We start from the raw sequence: 20,418 nt of genomic DNA, 5'->3' as shown, positions 1-20,418 counted from the left end.
TGTACAGGGTGCAGAAGTGTGAATGTATTGGATGCAGGGTTCCGGCGTGTGTAATGTACGGGATGCAGGGTTCAGGAGTATGGAATGTGCAGGGTTCAGGAGTATGTAATGTATGGATGTATGGATGCAGGGATCAGGCGTGTGTAATGTACAGGGTGCAGGAGTGTGTATGTACTGGATTCATGGGTCAGGCGTGTGTAATGTACAGGGTGCAGGAGTGTGTATGTACTGGATTCATGGGTCAGGCGTGTGTAATGTGTAGGGTGCGGGGTGTGTAATGTACAAGGTGCAGGGTTCAGGAGTGTGTAATGTACTGGATGCAGGGTTCAGGAATGCGTAATGTACTGGATGCAGGGTTCTGGAGTGTGGAATGTACTGGATGCAGGGGTCAGGCGTGTGCAATGTACAGGGTGCAGGAGTGTGTATGTACTGGATGCAGGGATCAGGCGTGTGTAATATGCAGGTTTCAGGCATGTGTAATGTACAGGATGCAGGGTTCAGGAGTGTGTAATGTACAGGATGGAGGGTTCAGGAGTGTGTAATGTACAGGATGGAGGGTTCAGGAGTGTGTAAATGTACAGAGTGCAGAAGGGGGAGTAGAGGTTGATGTGTATGGATAGATAGTGAGGATTGCACTGTAGGAGGTGGAGGAGGTGGACGTGTATGTGCAACACTTTTATTTGTTTAGTGCATAAAATGTGAAATAAGCATTGATAGGAGGGTATCCCTCTAGTGTTTCTTTGTTATAAACAATAAAGATATATTTGTTTCAAAACATTTTCTCCTTATTGGTGTGCCGAACTTTATTAATTCCTCCCTATGTTTGCACATTTTTGTTCTACTAACTACATTTGTTTTCTTCGTGTTCGCAGAGTCCAGGGTTATAGGTAGTGTTCACTAGTGGGAAATGTTTTGTGGGAGGACTTGCATGGAGGTTTAGGTCTTGCTCTCTCTTCCTTCCAGCACTCAGCCAAGGAAGGAGCCTGCACAGCTGAAGGGATGTCAGGGATGCCTTATGTCATAGCTCTCTGTCTCCGCCCCTTCCCCGCCCCCCGGAAGTAGCTGCGGAGACAGTAAGCTCAGCCAGGTTATGTGTGTGTGCTTGTACAGTCTATGTGTGCGGATGTTATGTTATTATATTGGGGTTTCCATAGACTGCAGAGCTGATTATTCAATAAATATGTTACAGGAAATAGAAATGACGATATAATAAAGGGGAGAATGTTTGCTGGCACTGGAGTCTGTAAACAGCATAAAGTACATGACTTTGATAGCTGTCCTCATCCCTTTAAACCCAAACACATGAATTACACAGGTTCTGAGGCTAATTTAATGCAGATAAGATACCAACTTAATCAGCAACAGAGCCTGTGTAATGAATATGTGTTCGGTTTTGAAGGGATAAGGTGGCAACCCTAGTCTCTGCCCCCATTAATGAGATTCACTCTCTCACTTTGTCCTGTTTACCACTATTATTGAAAGTGAAAGTAAAAGAAAATCCCAATTTTTGGGTTGTCCCTAGGAAAGTAATAGAGGGGTAATCTTCCAATGGGGACACTAGTTCGGAAGACTTGGGGGTCCTCAAGGAATTCCTTTAATTTGCAGGAATTTCTTCCCACTTCCTGTTTGTCTATGGGACAGGAAGTTAAGGTAAGTCTCTGCAATGGGAAACATGGCGGAAAAAAAAAATCTGACAGGGATTATAACCCTCCCTTGCTCTCTCCAAAATGAAAAAAAAAAAACTTTTAACTGCTATAAACCAGCTTTACTTGCCAAATCACCAGAGGAAAATAACGGTAAAAAAAGCCCCCAAAAAAGAAAACGAATGTAGCCACCACATCTAAAGCCTCGTACACACGGTACGATTGTTGACCAACAGAGCGTCTGATTTTTGTCTTAAGGGTGCGTGCCAGGTTCTTGTCTTGCATACTAATGTTACACAATTGTCGTGCAACAAACACGAACGTAGTAACATACTACGAGGAATTTCAGCTCTTGAGCGCCACCCTTTGGGCCCCTTCTGCTAATTTCGTGTTTGGTGTGCATTGATTCCGAGCATGCGTGTGTAGCGCTGGTAGATTTACAATCTACCGCAGATTAGGTAAATTTAGTAAATTGTGTGTTAGGAAGGTTAAAATTTCACCTCTGTTCCAGCTTGGCTGACGTTGTGTGTGCTTCCATGCTTCCACCGGTGGGTGTCGCTGTTACCATTAGTCAGTGTTGGAAGGGCAACGTGTCCAAGTGTATAGATGCTCCTCTGTCTTGGAGACAAGCTCGGTGGAGGTGGTCCTCCGAGTTGCATTCTGGGAAGGGGGTATTTATGGGACAGACGCCATGTTCTAAGGTTTTTTTGCAGCCACCTGCTGGCCCTCCTGGCTGACAGGTATGCGTTAAGGAGCTACCTCGTGGTCCTCCGATCGGTAGGCCCACAATGCTACGGCGCAGGGGTGGGTCCAGAGGCTTGTCTGGGGCCTACCACCGCGGCCGAGGAATGGTCCTGAGCTGTCGGTCCTGTGTGAGGAAGCTGGACAGCCGAGGAGATCCCAGGATAGGACCCGTCTTGGAGAGATCACGCAGTGTGCTGGTCTATAGAGGGGCCTGGTGACTCGGTTGGAAGACGTATCCAAAAGAAGTAACCATACAGCATAGTGTCGCTGGTTCGGCTTAAAGGTTCACTGCAGAAGATCTTATACATCCTGTGGCAGAGGATTGTGCAGATTTACCCCCCCAAATGAGTCTGTGGCAGAGACTTTAGATTCGTGCTGGCTGCTAGACCGGTGAGAGAGGCCTATCCAGACGAGCAAAGAGTGTGTCCCATGAGGGGAACACATTCCACATAATTATCTGAATTCTACCGGGACATTTGTCGCTAAAATTTTGTAAGATATTTGAGTTTCTCCTGAAGGTTTCCTTTTCCGTCTCTTTCCTGCTATTTCCTAAAGTTTGACTGTTCAATAAAGCATTGAAAACGTGTGTCGTCCAGCAGTAAACTCAACGGAACCCCTAGACCCGGTGCCGGTGAAACAGAGGGAAGCAAAGTGAAGGTAACAGACCCGCTTAAACCAGCAGCTCCATCGTGAGTTAGTGCTACACGTGTTTGTACTTTGGACTTTGGTGTGACAGATTTGTGTAATGACCATATGAAAATCTGACACCAAACCGTTGTCCGCCGAAAATGTACCTTCTGTACCCTTCTGAACTTTGTTACAGTGACTTAAAGTGGAGTTCCACCCAAAAGTGAATTTTCCGCTTTAAGGACTCCTCACCCCCTTACATTCCACATTTGGCATGTAATTTTTTGTGGGGGGAGTGGGTTGCTAGTTTTGATAGGTACCCAGCTCCCACTTCTGCTCGGGCTGCCTAGGTGACGCCTTCTCTCCCCCTTCCTCCCTGCAATCTTCTGGGACACGTCAAAGGTCCCAGCAGATTGCCCGGTCATTGAGGAGACACTTTTGGTAGCTGCTGACTTTTAGTAAACAGAAGAACTAGTGGAACTCTGCTTTAATGCATTGACAAAAAATACACACACACAAAAAAAAAGGTAAAAAAAAATTATTTTGCTCTTTTTATTATAACAGTCTCTGTATGATAGAAAAAAAACCCTCAAAACTGTAAAAAATTGTGAAGATAATGGAGACCCCAAATCCCCCGATCAGCAGAGCACTAAAATAAAAAAAATGATTGCCACTATAAAATAACATAAAACTGTTAATATAAAATCATTAGTCAATTAATAAATCCAAAAATAAATGCTGAGATTTTATGTCCATAAAAGCACACAAACTACAAATCAGTGTCCAAGCCAGAAGTTATGTGGGACAATATACTGTTTAGAGGGCTTTCACACTGAGCCACGGGGGGGCGTCGGCAGTAAAGCGACAATATTTTTAGCGTTGTTTACCGTCATTTAAGCGGCACTATTTGGCTGCTAGCGGGGCAGTTTTAACATTTTTAACGTTTTTACAATAGCGTTTTTCTGCGTTTAGCTTTTTTTTCTTTTTGTTCTGTTTTTTTTTTCAATGGATCAAAAATGTTAAACGCTGGTGAGCTGTGTTTTTGAGCGTTTATTGGTGTTAATCAGCGTTTTTTGACGTTAGATCATTTTTACAGCTGAAAACAGCTGAAAAACTCCTCTCAGAACCCACTCGTTTTGGGTTCTTTTAAAAGCCAAAAAAGCCAAAAAACCCCCCAGCCAAAAACTGCTGATAACAACCTATGTGTGCATGGACACATAGGATAACATGATGGGGAGTTTATTGACTGTAGAAAAAAACATCCGAAGCCAAAAAACAGCAGCCGTAAAAACGTCCAGTGTGTATGAGGCCTGAATCCTAAGCTCAGAGAGACAGGGAGGTTTGTGTGTGTTAAGAGAAGAGCTGTTCACAAACGTGTAGTGCTCTTATACTGGGGGCTGCCTGAAAGATCTGAATGCCTGGGACTCGCTTCTGATAAAATACAGTTTTCTACAACTCCATTTAAACTCCTGGAACCGTTTTAATGAATTAAAAACAAGTGGTGCTCAAATATAGTGTAGTTCTGCTTTAACCACTTCAGCTTTTACCCCCTTCCCGTCCAGAGTTCTTTTAACAATTTGGCACTGCGTTGCTCTAACTGACAATTGCGCGGTCATGCAATGCTGTACCCAAACAAAATTTGCGTCCTTTTTTTCCCACAGATAGAGCTTTCTTTTGGTGGTATTTGATCATCTCTGCGGTTTTTATTTTTTGTGCTATAAACAAAAAAAGCTACAATTTTGAAATAAAAAACAATATTTTTTACTTTTGCTATAATAAATATCCCCCAAATTAAAAAAAAAAATTCTTTATCGGTTTAGGCCGATATATATTCTTCTACATATTTTTGGTAAAAAAAATCGCAATAAGCGTATATTGATTGGTTTGCGCAAAAGTTATAGCATCTACAAACTATGGGAAACATTTATGGCATTTTATTATTTTTTTTACTAGTAATGGCGGTGATCTGTGATTTTTAGCAGTATTGCGACATTGCAACGGACAGATCGGACACTTTTGACACATTTTTGGGACCATTGGCATTTATACAGCGATCAGTGCTAAAAAAATGCACTGATTACTGTGTAACTGTCACTAGCAGGAAAGGGGTTAACACTAGGGTGCGATCAAGGGGTTAAATGTGTGTTCCCTCAGTGTGTTCTAACTGTATGGGGATAAGACTGAGTAGGAGGGGAGACCTATCGCTGTTCCTACTTGCTAGGAACAAACGATATGTTTCCTCTTCTCTGACAGCACAGGGATTTGTGTGTTTACACACACAAATCCCCGTGCTGGCGCTCGTGCACTTGATCGTGTCTGCCGTCCACACACATCAGGCCCCTCGACATGCAGCGGGCGTGCGCCCTCTGGTGGCCGTAAAAGGGAAGGACGTACCATACGGGATTTCGCCCAGGAGAGCCGTTCTGCCTCAGTATATCTGCGACATAGTGGACAGTGATTAGGAGACAGCGCTCTGCCCGGGATTGTATGACTAAGCTCTGGGACCATACCAGCCGGCCTGACTAAACCGGACTCCACCAATGACAAGTCATGGATCATGGTGTTAAAGGCATATAGTGGGGATTGTGAGCAGAAAATGTGCAACTGAAGTTCTTCAACACCTGCCTCTATTGATTTTTCATGTGAAACATCTGGCAATGCACACCTATAAGAGCTATACCTCCTGTGAAGATGCTGGAATCTTGGCAGTGTGAATCAGAGGCCTGGGCTAGGTAATAAGCCAGAAGCGCTTGTGATCTCCTATAATAAGAGATCGCTTGCAGTCGGTAAGCGGCAGTATGTGCGGAGGTGGAAGGCAGATCTTTTCTTTCATCACCATTCCCGGGTGCATTGTTTGGTGGTTTTCACAGTGGAGATCAACTAGCAATATAAATGGACTGTTTATTATGTGCAATTGAATAATTGTGTCCAACATTCATTTGAGAATAAGTTGAAGTTATTTGTTTTCTATAGCAATTTACAAGCATTGACTCTCTTTACAGAAATTTAGCGCGACTTGATTTTGAAAATATCTGCGCGAGCCGGTCGGGAACCAGTTAACCACTTGCCGTCATATGACATCATCCCAGAACGGCCGCTCTCGCGTGCCTGCAGACCACGCTAGGGCACGGCATGACCCAATCTCTGTAAAGAGCCGCGGCCCTTTAACCATGTGATCGGCTGTGTCCAATCACAGCCGGTCACATGTAAACACGGAGATGCCGGTAATCGGTGCTCCTCGCCTCACACTGACAGAGTGTGTGGCGAGGAGAGACGATCAGCGGCATCTCCTTGCAGGGGGACATCTACACATGTAATCAGGGCACTGATCATCAGTGCCTTGATTACAATATTTCGCCAGAAATGCCAGCAAACAGTGCCAGCAATCATTGCCCATTAGTGATGCCAGTCAGTGCTGGCTATCAGTGCCACCTATCAGTGCTGCCCATCAATGCCCATCAGTGCCACCCATCAGTGCCCATAGGTGCCACCTCATCAGTGCCCAACAGTGCAGCCTATCAGTGCCGCCTTATCAGCGCACATCAGTGAAGCAGAAAAAATACTTATTTACAAAATTTACTGACAGGAACTAAGAAGCTTTTTTTTTTCTTCAAAATGTATCGTACATGACGGGACAGAGAGCCATAGTAGTTACTATGTGGGTTATAGGCCACCTTCAAGTAATGGACACTGGCACACTCAAGACAGGAAGTCCACTCCTTATATAACCCCTCCCACTACTGGGAGTACCTCAGTTTTTGTGCCAGTATCTTAGGTGTTGGTCAAGAGTAAAGATGTGCTATGCTGAGCTCCACTGGAATACTCCTTGCTGGGGCAGGCTATGCAACCAGATCCATTCAAAGTGTCTTTTCAGGGAGAATTGAATGGTACCCGAGCTAGACCCCGGGATCCAGTGCTTTGGTTTTTTCAGCCATAAAGTTTCCTGGTAGGGTGTTTTACGGGTCCAGGAGTGTGGATCCCCCGATAAAAAGGGGCCCCGGTTTCTGAAGGTTTTTTAACGGAGCCCACTGTGAGGGGTGGAGATTGGGTCTGTTGGCTTTACCACATAATCCCTGCAGCGGGAAAGGTAAGTGGAGATTTCTAAGGAATTTTAAATTCTCTTATGAATTGTCTCCTTTAAAAAGTAAATGTTGTCATGCCTAAAAGTCACCACTGGGGGCTGTGTAGAGCACGTACCTTGTCATGCTTTCCTCAGATCACGCTGTGTCAGCAGAAACTGCAGACTTCTCTCCGCCTTGCAGTCCCAGAGCTCCGGTAAGATGTTGGGGGGGGATTTTTTTGCCAAAAACAACCCCCTACTGGGTAGAAGCTCTCTCCCTGGATAGGGGGAACCTTAACGATCGGCGATGCCGATCCGTTCGTCCACCGCCGCTGTACGGCAGTTTGTCACCAGCTCCTCCTCGCCACCCCACACAACACATGCCGATCCCTTGGGCAGTCACGACGGCCTCCGCCGTCAGGCTCAAGAGGTAAACCTCAGGGTCAACCCCAGGGACAAAAGAAGTCCTGGGGAAGGAAACCTACAAAACAAAATACTAAAGTCTCCTTATGAAGGGGCGCCCCTGGGGGAAGACTTCTGCAGTTCTCAGTGGTCTGGCAGGAAGAGTGTCCAGACAAATGGGTGGCTTCCTCAATATCTCTACAAACTAGAGTTCCTAGAGTCCCCGTCTCCTTGTTTTCTCAGATCAAACGTTCCCAAGGATCCAGAGAAAAAGAAGTCTCTCTTTCAAGCATTGGACCATCTTTTGTCTCAAAAGGTGATATCGGTGGTCCCCATAGAAGAGCAGGGATTGGGGTTTTATTCAAACCTTTTCACGGTTCCAAAACCAAATGGAGACCTCAGACCCATTCTAGATCTCAAAGATCTAAACCGGTTTCTGAATATCCGCTCTTTTCGCATCCGATCAGTAGTCTCCATCCTACAAGGTGGAGAACTTCTGGCGTCAATTGACCTCAAGGATGCATACCTCCGTGTGCCTTTTTTTCCCGCTCACCAGAAATATCTATGTTTCAAGGTAGAAAATCTTCATTTTCAGTTTGTAGCTCTGCCTTTCGGTCTAGCTACTGCACCTCGAGTGTTTACAAATGGTCCAGATCAGAAATGACCTTGCTCATCAACATTCTAGACATTCGGGCAGCACGCTTAGCCCTGAGGGGCTGGACGTTCAGTTTACGGTATTGTCCTGTCAGGATCCAATCCGAAAATGCCACAGGAGTAGCCTATATCAATCACCAAGAGGGCACGAGAGGTCATGCGGGCTAGAGAGAGGTGAATCATATACTAACTTGGGCAGAAATCAATGTACCTTGCCTATCGGCAGTCTTCATTCCAGGAATAGAAAATTGTCAGGCGGACTATTTGAGTCGCCAGCAGTTGTTCCCGGGAGAATGGCCCCTTCACCCCGACATCTTCCTGATAATATGTCAAAGATGGGGGATACCAGACGTAGATCTGTTTGCGTCCAGGTTCAACAAAAAGATCAATAACTTTGTGTTAAGAACAAGGGATCCGCTAGCGTGCGGAACAGATGCCTTGGTGTTCCCGTGGAATCTGTTCTCACTGATTTATGGATTCCCTCCTATTCTGCTGCTTTCACGACTTCTTCGCAGGATCAAGCAGGAAGGGAAGTTGATTCTTGTGGTCCCAGCGTGGCCCTGAGGATCCTGGTATGCAGAGATCATAAGGATGGCGGTAGGGGACCCTACCACTACGTCCAGACCTTCTCTCGCAGGGTCCGGTATTCCATCCTACCTTACAAACGCTAAATTTAACGATCTGGCTATTGAGACCCATATTCCGAAGCGTGGGCTATCAGGTTCAGTGGTATCTATCTTGATTAATGCAAGGAGGCCGGCCTCCAGAATCATATATTATAGAGTCTGGAAGGCTCCTGGTGTGAATCCAGGGGTTGGCACCCCAGGAAGGATGTCATAGGTAGAATCCTTGCCTTTCTGCAGATGGGGTTAGAAATGAAGCTGGCCTTGAGTACTGTCAAAAGCCAGGTCTCAGCCTTATCGGTATTATTCCAACGACCACTTGCTTCGCATTCTTTGGTTCGTAGCTTTATTCAGGGGGTAATGCAGCTTAATTCTCCGGTTAGGTCACCCCTGAACACTTGGGACTTGAATTTAGTTCTGTCGGCATTGCAGAAACAGCCTTTTGAGCTGATACGGCATATTCCCTTGGTCCTTTTGACAAGAAAACTAATTTTTTTGGTAGCCATATCTTCTGCAAGAAGGGTATCGGAGTTGGCTGCTCCTTCTTGTAAAGAGCCATATTTAATTATTCACAAGGATAAGGTGGTATTGCGTCCTCATCCTAACTTTCTACCGAAGGTAGTGTCAGGTTTTCATCTAAACCAGGATATTGTTCTACCTTCATTTTTTCCAGAACCCTGCTCTACGGAAGAGAAGTCACTACATTCTCTTGATGTGGTGAGAGCAGTCAAAGTCTACTTGAAGGTGACTGCTCAGATCCGAAAAACGGATGCTTTGTTTTTGTTGCCTGAAGGTCCTAGAAAAGGACAGACTGCTTTGAAATCTACTATTTCTAAATGGATTCCCAATAATTGTTCAAGCTTATAGTTTGAAGAGGAGGATTCCTCCCTCTCAAATCAAAGCGCACTCCACTAGGGCTGTTAGTGCTTCGTAGGCAGTGCATCACCAAGCCTCCATGGCTCAAGTCTGTAGGGCCGCAGCTTGGTCTTCAGTCCATACATTTACCCGATTCTATCAGGTGGATGTAAGAAGCCATATGGATATCGCCTTTGGGCATAGTGTGCTGCAGGTGGCAGTATAAGTCCTCAAGTCTCATGGTGCCCTACTTTTGTTGTGTCTCCCTACCTTCAGTTGGCATTGCTCTGGGACATCCCACATAGTAACTACTATGGCTCTATGTCCCGTGATGTACCATAAAGAAAATAGAATTTTTATAACAGCTTACCTGTAAAATCCTTTTCTTGGAGTACATCACGGGACACAGAGGTCCCTCCCCTCTTCTAATACACGTATATTGCTTTGCTACAAAAACTGAGGCACTCCCAGTAGTGGGAGGGGTTATATAGGGAGTGGACTTCCTGTCTTAGGGTGTGCCAGTGTCCATCACCTGAAGGTGGCCTATAACCCACATAGTAACTACTATGGCTCTGTGTCCCGTGATATACTCCAAGAAAAGGATTTTACAGGTAAGCTGTTATAGCTGGTAAGCTGTTATAAAAATGCTATTTTTTTTTCAAAATTTTGTCTTTTTTTTGTAAAAAATAAAAAAGCCAGCAGTGATTAAATACCACCAAAAGAAAGCTCTTTCCTGACACCAACATAGCAGCATACTAGCGATAGAGCTCCGCCTCTTGACCACTCCCCCAGGACCAGTGAATAGCATAAATGAAAGGCCTAGTTAGGCCCCACCTCATTCTTATTTTTTTCCTCATATCTCAATGCACCAGTGAAGAGTAAGTAGTGTCCCACCTCTGCCTCAGTGCAATATCCGTCTGGGTTCAAGCCTCTCCCAGTGCGAAGTCCCAGTGATCGGGCTGCTAAATGCGCTAATAGCCTGGGAGCCCCTTCTGTGGGTCTTATTGGGGCCTGCAGTGTTTCCTCTTTAGGAAGGAAATCTGCCTTTAAAAATTGGTGACTACAGCACTTGTGGAAAATGGAGGGGCCAGCTATGCTTTCTTTCCATCTCTTGGCCCTTATGCCATACAGGGTCACCTTTACCTTTTGCCTATGCCTCCCTTTATATCTTTCCCTGCCTTTGCCATTAGTTTTTTCTCTCTCCTCCAGGAGTGGCTTATTCCCATTTAATTACCCTGCCCAGCGGGACTCTGTTCCTTTCTGTCTGATGTGGCTTGGTATCCCCTTAGGGCGTACGTGGCCGCCCGCCTCTATTTCTAGGCCGGGGGCGCACTCTGTGACGCCATTGGAGTACACCGACTCGCGCATGTGTGCTGGCTGGCCGGGTAGCCGAGCGCCATTTTGGATAAGGGCAAATTGTGCCTATTTGCTATTAACGCAGGAAAGAGTCCTGAAAGAGACTTTCTGTTTCTCCCGGGACAGTTTGATGGCTTCATAAGGAATTGGTAGGTGGGTTATGGTAGGGCCCTTGAACATGTCTTCAGCCTGTATCCTTTTCTGGTCCCTGCATAGACACACTTCCTCTGGCGCCCCCTGCTGCCTGCTGCAGGTATGGCACGTATATGCTTAGATACGTGTGTATATGTATGTGCCTTTATACAGTATCTCACAGAAGTGAGTACACCCCTCACATTTTTGTAAATATTTTATTATATCTTTTCATGTGACAACACTGAAGAAATGACACTTTGCTACTATGTAAAGTAGTGAGTGTACAGCTTGTAAAACACTGTAAATTTTCTGTCCCCTCAAAATAACTCAACACACAGCCCTTAATGTCTAAACTGCTGGCAACAAAAGTGAGTACACCCCTAAGTGGAAATGTCAAAATTGGGCCCAAAGTGTCAATATTTTGTGTGGCCACCATTATTTTCCAGCACTGCCTTAACCCTCTTGGACATGGAGTTCACCAGAGCTTCACAGGTTGCCACTGGAATCCTCTTCCACTCCTCCATGTCAACATCACGGAGCTGGTGGATGTTAGAGACCTTGTGCTCCTCCATCTTCTATTTGAGGATGCCCCACAGATGCTCAATAGGGTTTAGGTCTGGAGACTTGCTTGGCCAGTCCTTCACCTTCACCTTTACCCTCAGCTTCTATAGCAAGGCAGTGGTCATCTTGGAGGTGTGTTTGGGATCGTTATTATGTTGGAATACTGCCCTGCGGCCCAGTCTCCGAAGGGAGGGGATCATGCTCTACGTCAGTATGTCACAGTGCATGTTGGCATTCATGGTTCCCTCAATGAACTGTAGCTCCCCCAGTGCTGGCAGCACTCATGCAGCCCCAGACCATGACACTCCCACCACCATGCTTGACACACTTGTCTTTGTACTCCTCACCTGGTTGCCGCCACACACGCTTGACACCATCTGAACCAAATAAGTTTATCTTGGTCTCATCAGACCACAGGACATGGTTCCAGTAATCAATGTCCTTAGTCTGCTTGTCTTCAGCAAACTTTTTACGGGCTTTCTTGTGCATCATCTTTAGAAGAGGCTTCCTTCTGGGACGACAGTAATGCAGACCAATTTGATGCAGTGTGCAGCGTATGGTCTGAGCACTGACAGGCTGACCCCCCACCCCTTCAACCTCTGCAGCAATGCTGGCAGCACTCATACGTCTATTTCCCAAAGACAACCTCTGGATATGACTTTGAGCATGTGCACTCAACTTCTTTGCTCGACCGTGGCGAGGCCTGTTCTGAGTGAAACCTTGTCTTTTTAAACCGCTGTATGGTCTTGGCCACCGTGCTGCAGCTCAGTTTCAGGGTCTTGGCAATCTTCTTAAAGCCTAGGCTATCTTTATGTACAGCAACAATTCTTTTTTTTCAGATCCTCAGAGAGTTCTTCGCCATGAGGTGCCATGTTGAACTTCCAGTGACCAGTATGAGAGAGTGAGAGCGATAACACCAAATTTAACACACCTGCTCCCCATTTACACCTGAGACCTTGTAACACTAACGAGCCACATGACACCGGGGAGGGAAACACAATAGTCTAAGTTCGTGAAGTAAAATTAGAAAAATATATACATAAAACTACTTTTCCCAAGGCGTCTTTCAGGACAGCACCTGAGAGATAGCGACTCCACCCACCAGAAACAGGAAACACCTTCTTCCTCCAAACTTTAAAGGGAGGCGCCTCCCTACCATACCTCAGTTTTTGTGTTTCCTCCGGCCCGGAGGGAACATCTTTTTGAAGGGGAGTCAAGGTCTCTCAGATGCTCCTGGAAGACAGGGCTTCCTTTCTTTTTTTCCTCCTTTAGGAGACCCGCTGTCCTCCCGGCCTACCCAAGCCTTTGCAGCGGTAGCAATCGGGCTCCTCTTCCCCTCCTGGTGCTCGGTGAGAGCCGTAGACCCGGTGATCCGCGCGGTCGTAGGAGCGGCGGTGCGCGTGCGCTGCCGCCATGTTTTTTGGCCGGCAGGCGCAGCGGAAGTGACAAGGCGGGTCACTGGGTCAGCAGAAGCGTCATTTCCGGCGTGGATGCAAGGGGGGAGGAGGGAGGACAGGAACTGGCGCCTACTTCCGCTTCCGGTCCGGTGCAGATGCACTATGGGAGTCGGGAAGCGGCATATGAAGCCACAAGTGAGGAGCTGCATACCAGAGATGGAGGACTCAGCGTCTGCAGCGGTGGGGACAGGCACAGGCGCCAGTAAAGCTCAGGTAGGAGCAGCAGTTTAAGTCTGCCTTTCTTCCTTTTCCTGGGTTTGGTCTATTTTCTTTTTTCTTACCCCCTAGTGGCAAGGGGCCTGTCTGGGCACTAGAGGCTGACTGGTTTCTTCTTAGTGCACCTTTGGGTGATTCTTGTAGCTGAGACCGGGTCTCACTAAAAGGTCCCCTGGTTTTTTTCCCTTTTTTGTTTTTTCTCTCACAGGCTAAAAGCTCTGACCCAAAAAAGAGATGTCCTTCTTGCAGGGCCAAAATGGGAGAAAGTTGGAAAAAAGTCTTATGCAGTACATGCATCACTTCTTTAGTTAAGGAGGAATCAGCTTCGGTTTGTGATGATCTGGTTGCCTCTGTAAAGAAGGAACTATACGCCACGATTCAGACTTTTCGTGACTCTTTAGTTAATCCAGCTGCTAGTCAGCCATCCACTTCTGAGGCTTCCCAGGGTTCTATTTCTTTCCCCATGGTAGAAGCTTTACCTGAAGGCCCCTCTATCAGGGAAGAGCAGTCCCCTACTCCTTCCGTTAAAGATTCGGAGGAGGAGGGTGAGGAAGCGGAGGTGGCTCCTTCCAAATTTAAGCTTTCCCTAGAGGAGGTAGACGGACTCCTTAAGGCTATCCATGTTACACTTGGCTTAAGTGAGGAAAAGAAGGAGTTATCTCTTCATGACCGCATGTATGCAGGGTTAAATGAGCCTAAGGGGCGAACATTTCCGGTTCATTCGGTCATTTCTGACGCCATTACTATAGAATGGCAAGATCCAGAGAAAAAGCCCTTTTTTTCCAGAGCCCACAAAAGGCGCTTCCCTTTTGAGGAGGACCCTTCTGCGGTGTGGAATAAGGTGCCCAGGTTGGATGCGGCCTTTTCACAGGTCTCAAGATCCACAGACCTGTCTTTTGAAGACATGGGTGTTCTAAGGGATCCAATGGACAAACGCATGGATCTTTTGCTCAAGAGATCATGGCAATCAATCATGAGCAATTTAAAACCAGCAATGGCCACAACCTGTGTAGCCAGGAATCTGGAATACTGGGTGAACCAACTTAGATCTCATATAGTGGCAGATTCCCCCAAGCAGGAGATCTTAGATTCCTTTCCTACCCTGATTTCTGCGGTTGCTTACATTGCTGATGCTTCGGCTGAAGCTATCAAAATGTCAGCTAGGTCTGCAGCTTTAGCAAATGCTGCGAGAAGAGCTTTATGGCTAAAAACCTGGCCAGGTGATACAGCTTCAAAGAGTAAACTTTGTGGTATTCCCTTTTCAGGTGACCTTCTTTTTGGCCCTGATCTAGATAATATCCTAGACAGAACTGCCGATAAGAAGAAGTCCTTTCCGGTCAAAAAGAAAAAGCAGACCCCAAAACGTCTTTTTCGACCTCAAAAAACTCAACAGCAACAGCAGGAAAATAAGTTTCAGGGCAGGAGAAAAAATTGGTCCGCGCAAAAGGCGAAGGGCAAAGGCGGAATTCTTTTCCGTCCTCCTTCACAGGCCGAAAACTCACAATGACTCATCTCTGCGGGTCGGCGGAAGATTACGAGAGTTTCTTCCGCAGTGGTCAGTGATAACTACAAATCAGTTTATTCTGACCACTCTCTCGCAGGGTTATACTCTCGAGTTTTCCAGAAGCCCCCCAAGAAGGTTTCTGGTAACAAATGCTCCTCGAGATCCAATAAGGGCCCTGGCCATGAAATCCTCTCTGGAGGAACTGATGCAACAGGGTGTAGTAATCCCAGTGCCACCAGAGGAATGGCACCAGGGCTTCTATTCACATGTCTTCCTGGTAAAAAAACCAACAGGAAGATTTCGTTTAATTCTAAATTTAAAGCCACTAAACAGAGCCATCAAATACAGAAGGTTCAAGATGGACTCAATTTTCACCGCCAGAAATCTTCTGACTCCAGGTTGTTTCATGGCGTCAGTGGATCTAAAGGATGCATACCTGCATATTCCAATCTCATCCCAGTCCCAGAGGTTTCTCAGGTTGGCGGTAAGGTTGGAAGGCAGAATTCAGCATCTGCAATTCAGAGCCCTACCCTTCGGGCTATCATCCGCACCCCGAATTTTTACCAAAGTAATGGCAGAGGCCCTAGCTCTGCTGTGTCTTCAGGGAATCGCAGTAATTCCTTACTTAGACGATCTGCTATTTTTCGCCCCCTCAAGAGAGGAATTGAGGAGCAATTTAAGCAGAGCATGCAGCCATCTGGAGTCTCTAGGTTGGATCCTAAATCTCCAAAAATCTTCCCTGGAACCATCTCAGGAGATTCGGTTTCTAGGGTATATAATAAATTCGGTAAGCCAAAAAATGTTTCTTCCTTCAGAGAAGAAAGGAAAAATCCAGGATACAGTGTCTTTCTACAGACCAACCAGCAGCTGACGGTAAGATTGGTCATGTCAGCCCTGGGTGTTCTGACTTCGTCAATGCCAGCTGTTCAGTGGGCAAGACTACACTTCAGACATCTGCAGGCTTTTCTTCTGAGATCTTGGGATCACAATTTGGAATCCCTAGACTCAGAGGTAAGAGTTTCAACCCAAGTGAAGAGGTCACTATGGTGGTGGAAAAGGCAGGATATCCTATCGGAGGGGTTAGTCTGGGCCTTTCCAATCGAAAAAAGGCTGACAACCGATGCCAGTTCCTGGGGTTGGGGAGCCCACCTAGAAAAGGGTTTCACTCAGGGAAACTGGTCCAGGAAAGAGGCGACCAAGTCCTCAAACTGGAGAGAGCTCAAGGCGATCGACTTGGCTCTGAAGTCATTTTCTCAGGGGCTTCGGGCCCAGCATGTTCAAATACTAACAGACAATGCCACGGCCGTGGCTTACATAAACAGGCAGGGAGGTACAAGGAGCAAATCGCTGCAAGTACTAGCCATGAGCATTCTCCGTTGGGCAGAAGGACACTTGCTGTCTTTATCAGCAGTCCATCTAAAGGGATCCCTGAACGGGGTGGCGGATTTCCTGAGCAGAAATTCGGGAAGCAGAATGGTCGCTGAACCCAGAGGTTTTCGCCATGATTGTCGAGAAGTGGGGGCTGCCAGAGGTGGACCTGTTTGCCTCAAAGGAGAATGCCTTGGTTCCGCAATTTTTTTTCCCTAAGCAGTCACGACGGGTCACTAGGAACAGATGCCTTGGCATATCCATGGAGATTCCATCTCTGCTACACTTTCCCCCCATTCCAATTAATTCCCTTAGTATTAAGGAAAATTCAAAGGGAAACGGTACCGGTTGTCCTAATCACGCCTTTTTGGCCAAGAAGGGCTTGGTTTTCAACCGTTCTGAAAATGGCGGTCAGGCCTTATTGGCATCTGCCCCTCAGGCACGATTTACTGTTTCAGGGACCAGTAAATCACCCAGAGGTAGCCACTTTGGCGCTCACAGCCTGGTATCTGAAGAGCAGCTCTTAAGGAGCAAGGGTTTTTTCCAACCGGTTAATCTCAACGCTATTATCCAGTAGGAAAAGGGTGACTAGAAATATCTATTCCAAGGTCTGGAAGGTTTACAATACATGGTGTAATTCATCTGACCAGGACCCAGGGAGTCTTGTTACCATTCTGGAATTTTTGCAGGTTGGTGCTGACAAGGGACTAGCAGTTAGTACCTTGAAGGTACAGGTGGCTGCGCTAGCAGTGTTCCTAGAAAGATCTGTGGCCTCAGATCCGTTGGTAACCAGATTTTTCAGATCCCTTACGAGATCCAGACCAGCACCACTTAAGTTGTTTCCCAAATGGGATCTGTCGATAGTCCTCCAGGCTCTGACAAGGAGTCCCTTTGAACCTTTGGAAGAAGCGCCACTCAGATATCTCACTTTTAAGTCTGTGTTTCTGATTGCCATGGTCTCTGCACGCAGGATCAGTGAGCTTAATGCTTTATCAGTTAAGGAACCCTATTTATCTATCTTCCCAGATAGGGTTATACTTAGAACAGATCAGAAATTCTTACCAAAGGTAGCTTCAGTACAAAATCGTGTTCAGGACATTGTACTTCCGACCTTCTGCCCCAACCCAGTAGGGGAGAAGGAGACTTGTTTTCACAGGTTGGATGTTAGAAGAGTTTTGTTATGTTACTTGGAAGGGACAAAGCTCTTTAGACGTTCAGATTCTCTGTTTGTGCTATTTTCAGGCAACAGGAAAGGTTGCCAGGTTTCTAAAATCTCTTTAGCAAGGTGGCTGAAGCTAGCCATTTCAGAGGCTTATTCGCATGCAGGTGTGTCTCCTCCAGCAGGAATTTCTGCACACTCAACAAGAGCATTAGCGGCCACTTGGGCAGAGAGAGCTGGTGCCACCCCTGAACAAATCTGCAAGGCGGCAACATGGTCGAGTTTTCACACATTCGTGAAACATTACAGGCTGGACCTCACATCTGCTAATGATCAGGCGTTTGACAGAAAGGTCCTGCAAGCTGTTGTCCCACCCTAAGGGGGTAAGTCTCTGTTATCCTCTCAGGTGCTGTCCTGAAAGACGCCTTGGGAAAAACCAAGTTAGACTTACCGGTAACTTGTTTTCCAGAAGTCTTTCAGGACAGCAACATCCCGCCCTATTGTATTGTATATACTATGCTGTGACTAACGTATGTGTTTATGTGTTCCAGCCGGGGCCGGAGGTCTTCTCTACTACAACTGAGGTATGGTAGGGAGGCGCCTCCCTTTAAAGTTTGGAGGAAGAAGGTGTTTCCTGTTTCCGGTGGGTGGAGTCGCTATCTCTCAGGTGCTGTCCTGAAAGACTTCTGGAAAACAAGTTACCGGTAAGTCTAACTTGGTTTTTCAGAAATAAATGATAATTGGCATGTGCATATGTATTCACCCCTTTGTTATGAAGCCCATAAAAAGCTCTGGTGCAACCAGTTACCTTCAGAAGTCACATAATTAGTGAAATGATGTCCACCTGTGTGCAATCTAAGTGTCACATGATCTGTCATTAGATATACACACCTTTTTGAAAGGCCCCAGAGGCTGCAACACCTAAGCAAGAGGCACCACTAACCAAACACTGCCATGAAGACAAAGGAACCCTCCAAACAAGTAAGGGACAATGTTGTTGAGAAGTACAAGTCAGGGTTAGGTTATAAAAAAATATCCAAATCTTTGATCCCTAGGAGCACCATCAAATCTATCATAACCAAATGGAAAGAACATGGCACAACAGCAAACCTGCCAAGAGACGGCCGCACACCAAAACTCATGGACCGGGAAAGGAGGGCATTAATCAGAGAGGCAGCACATAGACCTAAGGAAATCCTGGAGGAGCTGAAGAGTTCCACAGCAGAGACTGAAGTATCTGTACATAGGACAACAATATGCCGTATGCTCCATAGAGTAGGGCTTTATGGCAAAGTGGCCAAAAGAAAGCTATTACTCTAAGCAAAAAACAAAATGGCACATTTTGAGTTTGGGAAAAGGCATGTGCGAGACTCCCAAAATGTATGGAGGAAGGTGCTCTGGTCTGATGAGACTAAAATTGAACTTTTTGGCCATCAAAGAAAACGCTATCTGGTGCAAACCCAACACATCACGTCACCCAAAGAACACCATCAAAAACATGTTGGTGGCAGCATCATGCTGTGGGGATGTTTTTCAGCAGTCAGGACTGGGAAACTGGTCAGAGTTGAGGGAAAGATGGATGGTGCTAAATACAGGGATATTCTTTTTTTTTTTTTTCATTTTTTTATTTAGTGGTATGCGACATACATTGAAACGATAACTTCACAGAATATGTAGTGTAAACAAAGTAGCCTACACATGGACATCCGGTAGTATTATCTGAACAAAAGATAAGTAAACTCAAGATTACATAACAGAAACAGTTCAGTAAGCATACAAGATACTCGGATACCCTGGGGGTATAGGACTAGGGCTTCGCCTTGACGGTGGAACTGATCAATTATGATGCTCTATGGATTCTCCCTAGTATCCAAGGAGAAGTTGAGTATCTGTACATAGGGGAAGGGTGCTGCTAAGTGACCGACTGAGGTCGAATCATACCAAGTTTTTTGGGATTAAAATAGAGGAAAAGAATAAAGGAGAATAAAGAGAAGAAGAGAGAGTGAGAAAGGGGAATGAAGAAGAGGGAAAAAAGGAGGGTGGTATAGTAGAAGAGTGGGGGGGGAGAGTTAGAAGTCCACCTAGAGAGCAAGGACCGCCCTCAACTCCCCAGGCCAACTGGCGGCCATGAATAGGAACAGGAGCCTCTGGTATTCAGTGCGGCCTGGCTATGTCTCGCGGAGGTATTCCCCTGAGAAGCGGAACTGGGTCCAATAAAACCACCTGGTCTTATGTTCCTCGGATTTGTCCCGGATCGTAGCAGTGAGGTCCTCCATTTGTTCGATATCATTGACCCTTGCGAACCATTGGGCCACAGTCGGAGCAGACTGTTGCTTCCATTGACTTGGGATGCAAGCTCTAGCAGCGCTGAGTAGGTGTTTAAGAAGAGATTTACGATATCGCTTTCCTGACATGGGAGTGAGGTTGAGGAGCACAGCAGCAGGGTCATTGTTTAAAGAAATATCTGTGAATTTGTAAATGTAGCGGAGGACCGGTTGCCAGAAAGTTTGTAGTTTGGGGCACTCCCAGAAGATGTGTAGGATAGTGCCAGTTTGTTGCTCACATCGCCAGCAGCGATCAGATTGGTTGGGAAATATTTTGGCCAATACGGCCGGCGTGCGGTACCAGCGTGTGGTCAACTTAGAGAAGATTTCTAGATATTTGCTGCAAAGTGACGATTTATGAGTGAAGAAGAGTATACGTTCCTTCTGCGGAGTAGTAAATGTGATTTGTAGGCCCCTTTCCCACTTAGCTAGGAAGGGGGGGTCTATGATAGCATGCATGTCCAATAAAGATTTGTAAGATCTAGAAAGGGAACCCCGGATTGGGCCATCACCCAGACATATTTCCTCAAAGGAATGAAGTTGTCTAGAAAAAAACCTATATCTGGGTAGCGAGCCGAGAAAGTGGGAGAGTTGCCCCGCTCTCCAACTATCCAATGTGATGGGTGCCTGTCCTGATGTCACGGACCCTGTAGGGATCCAACCTGTGGGTCCCAGGAATTGAGACGCACGCAGGAGCCCTTTCGGGACTTGTCCAGTAAAGACTGGGTCT

At 46.3% G+C, this 20,418-nt stretch overlaps 1 protein-coding gene across 3 annotated transcripts in view; it reads left to right on the top strand.

Annotated features, from left to right (window-relative positions):
* Nucleotides 1-1,029: 1,029 nt before the first annotated feature.
* Nucleotides 1,030-20,418, top strand: part of D2HGDH (D-2-hydroxyglutarate dehydrogenase) — a 53,034-nt gene continuing 33,645 nt past the window's right edge. Inside the window, exon 1 of one of the 3 annotated variants that reach the window (XM_073625754.1) lies at nucleotides 1,030-1,073. Coding sequence is in view for 1 of the 3 variants with exons in the window: in XM_073625753.1 (XP_073481854.1) it covers nucleotides 17,905-18,068 (164 nt within the window). In the remaining 2 variants the exon portion in view is untranslated. Of the gene's footprint in view, nucleotides 1,088-17,889; nucleotides 18,069-20,418 lie in introns of those variants that run through there. The other 2 variants (XM_073625755.1, XM_073625753.1) reach the window with 2 other exon arrangements.

The sequence above is a fragment of the Aquarana catesbeiana genome, linkage group LG04 (assembly GCF_042186555.1).
Source record: "Aquarana catesbeiana isolate 2022-GZ linkage group LG04, ASM4218655v1, whole genome shotgun sequence".
Classification (NCBI taxonomy): Eukaryota; Metazoa; Chordata; class Amphibia; order Anura; family Ranidae; genus Aquarana; species Aquarana catesbeiana.
This window is presented reverse-complemented; position numbering and strand designations above follow the sequence as displayed.